The following is a 3,679-nucleotide window of genomic DNA, read 5'->3' as shown; positions in this document are numbered from 1 at the left end:
AATTATCTAATCATTTTTGTTAAAATAAAATGCTAGTATCATAAATTAAGCTTGAGCTATGCGATAGCTGGCAACACTGGCAACCCGCTCGTGTCGCATATCTAATCTAACACACTGCACGCCGCGCTAGACCCCACTGTGCGGCGTCTCTGCTCCCCCTTAAACAAAATTTGACATTGTGATAAGCGAAGAATTTGCGTCACAAATCATTTAACAATTCCACGCAAAACCTATTGACCAATTACGAGCTACCAAGTTCTTGTGATGAGTGTTTCCCCCACTTGCAGGTGTGTTGCGTATAAAAGGCCCTGCGGCGTCTACATTCGATTCAGTGTGGAACGGGTTTCCATTTGAGTACAAAGCAACAGCAGCAACATGTTTCTGATCAAGGGCCTGGCTTGTCTAGCCCTCCTGGCGTTGTCCCATGCCCAGTTTGCCACCAACTACCAGAGCGGACGCAACGGCATGGTCCATCTGTTCGAGTGGAAATGGGACGATATTGCGGCGGAGTGTGAGAACTTCCTGGGCCCCTACGGCTATGCCGGTCTGCAGGTGAGCCAAATTATAGCCATTGCCAGCACATTAGTTTCAATGCCAATCCCCCCGCTCAGGTCTCGCCTGTCAATGAGAACGCTGTAATTGGCAATCGGCCATGGTGGGAGCGTTATCAGCCCATCTCCTACAAGCTGAACACTCGCTCCGGCAATGAGGAGCAGTTCGCCAATATGGTGAGGCGTTGCAATAATGTCGGCGTACGCACCTATGTGGATGTGGTGTTCAATCACATGGCCGCCAATGGTGGCACCACTGGCACTGGCGGCAGCAATGCCGATCCCAGCTCCAAAAGCTTCCCGGCCGTGCCCTTCTCCTCGCTGGACTTTAATCCCACCTGTGCCATTACCAACTATGCGGATCCCACCAATGTACGTAACTGTGAGCTGGTTGGTCTGCGCGATCTCAACCAGGGCAATTCCTGGGTGCGTGACAAGATTGTCGACTTCTTGAACCATTTGACGGATCTGGGCGTTGCCGGATTCCGTGTGGATGCCGCCAAGCATATGTGGCCCGGCGATTTGGAGGCCATCTATGGACGTCTGAACAATTTGAATACTAATCATGGCTTCAGCTCGGGCGCCAAGCCATATATCTTCCAGGAGGTCATCGATTTGGGCGGCGAGGCCATCTCCAAGTCCGAGTACACCGGCCTGGGCGCCATCACTGAATTCCGTCACTCCGATTCCATTGGCAAGGTGTTCCGCGGCAAGGATCAGCTGCGCTATCTGACCAATTGGGGCACCTCCTGGGGATTTGCCGCCTCCGATCGCTCCCTTGTCTTTGTCGATAATCACGATAACCAGCGCGGTCATGGTGCCGGCGGTGCCGATGTGCTCACCTACAAGGTGCCCAAGCAGTACAAGATGGCCTCCGCCTTCATGTTGGCCCATCCCTTTGGCACGCCACGCATCATGTCCTCCTTTGCCTTCGATGACACCGACCAGGGACCACCGACCACCGATGGCCACAACATTGCCTCGCCACAATTCAACAGCGACAACTCCTGCAGCGGCGGCTGGGTGTGCGAGCATCGTTGGCGCCAGATCTACAATATGGTTGCCTTCAGGAATGCCGTCGGCGATGCCCAGCTGCAGAACTGGTGGGATAATGGCAGCAATCAGATCTCGTTCAGCCGCGGCAGCCAGGGCTTTGTTGCCTTCAATAATGACAACTATGATCTGAATAGCTCGCTGCAGACTGGCCTGTCCGCCGGCACCTATTGCGATGTCATTTCCGGCACAAAGAGCGGTTCCGGCTGCACCGGCAAAACCATCACCGTTGGCTCTGATGGACGCGCCAATATTTATATTGGCAGCTCCGAGGAGGATGGCGTCGTTGCCATCCATGTCAATGCCAAATTGTAGGCCAATATCTCCTTTACCACTTTTCAACACAATGAGATTATATACGTATACATATATTTTATTTCGGCGAACATAAAAGCAACCGACTTTCAATTTTACCGCTCACAAATCTCTCAATTTTCATCGAGTGGAAAATCCTTGGCCAAGTGTCCTCGCCAAAGTTTCTTATCACAAAAGCATAATACCGCATCTATGTGACTACAAGTGTGCCAAATTTGGATTCTAAATAAACAAACAAAAAAAAAACAAGTGCATTTAAACAACGCTCTCGATTGACAGATATCCTGTGCCTCGGTAAGTTTGGCCTTTAAATACATTTTATAAAAATTACTGCTTTTTTATTTATTGTCGTAAAAATGTTTTTGAAGTCATTAGATAAATGCCTTCTCAAAGCCCCTTATATTTTGTACAATTATTGATATTATCTTGGAATTTTTTGAATATGATATTATTATACTCTTCTTAAAGCCCCTAATTTCTCATACTATTATATCTATCGACAGTCGAAGCTGAATGTTTCCGTTACAGTTCGTTTTGCAACACTGCTACACGCAGTATTTCAACTTCTCGATATCAAATTAATATATTTAAATGTCCCTTAGTGCCTTTCACTCAGCCCCTTACCCTATTTTAGCTATATTTAAAGGGTAGACAAAACTAATTAAATGGCACAATACACAGTGCTAGATGGGGCAACATTGATAAAATACTATTAGGTAGCTGACAAACGCAGGTGTCAGTGAAGGCCACGGAAAAGGTCAAAGGCGACAACAGCTATTGCTGCTGATATTGCTGTTCCCAAGTGTAAAATCAACGAATTAAGCCAATTCATGGATAAAAAATAAGAAAAAAAGAGGAGAAGTGTCAGCACTCAGCGGCAGTTTTCTAATGCTGATTTACGCGATGAGTGGCCATAAAAACATGCACATAAATACGTACCATTATCCGGCAACTTACATGCCAAACATATCGCACAACATTATCATTTGTCAGCTCAACCCATACGCTTGCTCTCTTACACTCTCCCCTTTTCTCGTTCACTCTCTCTCCCTCTGACTAGACATTCACAATGAGCAGACGCAGGTTATTTGTTGCAAATTTTGTGCTTGGGTTATGCCAAGTGCATGCCACATAGCTTGCATTTAAATCTATAGACCAAATGGTAGCAGCATCTGGCATACAACAGGAGTGCTGCGAGTCCTTGTGCAATTTTGTTGCTTAAAAAAAAAAACAGAATATATATATATATATATGCACTCATAAGTTGTGTCCATGGCTTGGCTTGATATGAATGAATGTGTGTGCAACGCTCTATCAAAGGATTTTCATGTCATTTGCTAGAGGTCAAGTGAGTCAAGCAACAGTAGCCGCCGTAGCAGGAGCAGTAGCAGCATATAGCCAGGACACCAGCCAGGACTTTGGGTAATGTATGCACACAGTCAACTTGGCTTGCATTTTGTGTGTGTGTGCGAGAGTTTCCTGCTACTGCTCTAACTTCCTGTGCGTGTGTGTTCTGTGTATTGTAAATATATATACAAAACAGCGCATAATTCTTAATAAAGTCATAAAATTGCAAAGTAAATCAGTTTTTCTGAGCGAACGCAGCGCAGATAAACTCGACTTTTTATTACACAAGACGCAATTTTCATATGCTGCCTGGCAAAGATTGTGATTTAGCAAGTGGGTGTGTCTGACGTGTGTGTGAGTGTGTGTTTCATGTGTGTACCAAAGCAAATCCATCTGCATAAGGCGACAGCACA

The 3,679-nt window shown here is 46.2% G+C and overlaps 1 protein-coding gene across 1 annotated transcript; it reads left to right on the top strand.

Moving 5' to 3' along the window:
• Nucleotides 1-323: 323 nt before the first annotated feature.
• Nucleotides 324-1,997, top strand: LOC6635875 (alpha-amylase B). The gene is made up of 2 exons (XM_002059312.4): nucleotides 324-552; nucleotides 612-1,997. Exons 1-2 carry the CDS (start codon nucleotides 376-378, stop codon nucleotides 1,917-1,919), a joined length of 1,485 nt encoding a protein of 494 aa, XP_002059348.1. The 5' UTR covers nucleotides 324-375; the 3' UTR covers nucleotides 1,920-1,997.
• Nucleotides 1,998-3,679: the final 1,682 nt, after the last annotated feature.

This window comes from Drosophila virilis, chromosome 5 (assembly GCF_030788295.1).
Source record: "Drosophila virilis strain 15010-1051.87 chromosome 5, Dvir_AGI_RSII-ME, whole genome shotgun sequence".
In the NCBI taxonomy this organism is placed as follows: domain Eukaryota; kingdom Metazoa; phylum Arthropoda; class Insecta; order Diptera; family Drosophilidae; genus Drosophila; species Drosophila virilis.
Note: the sequence above shows the minus strand (reverse complement) of the source record. Positions and strands in the feature narration are given on the sequence as shown.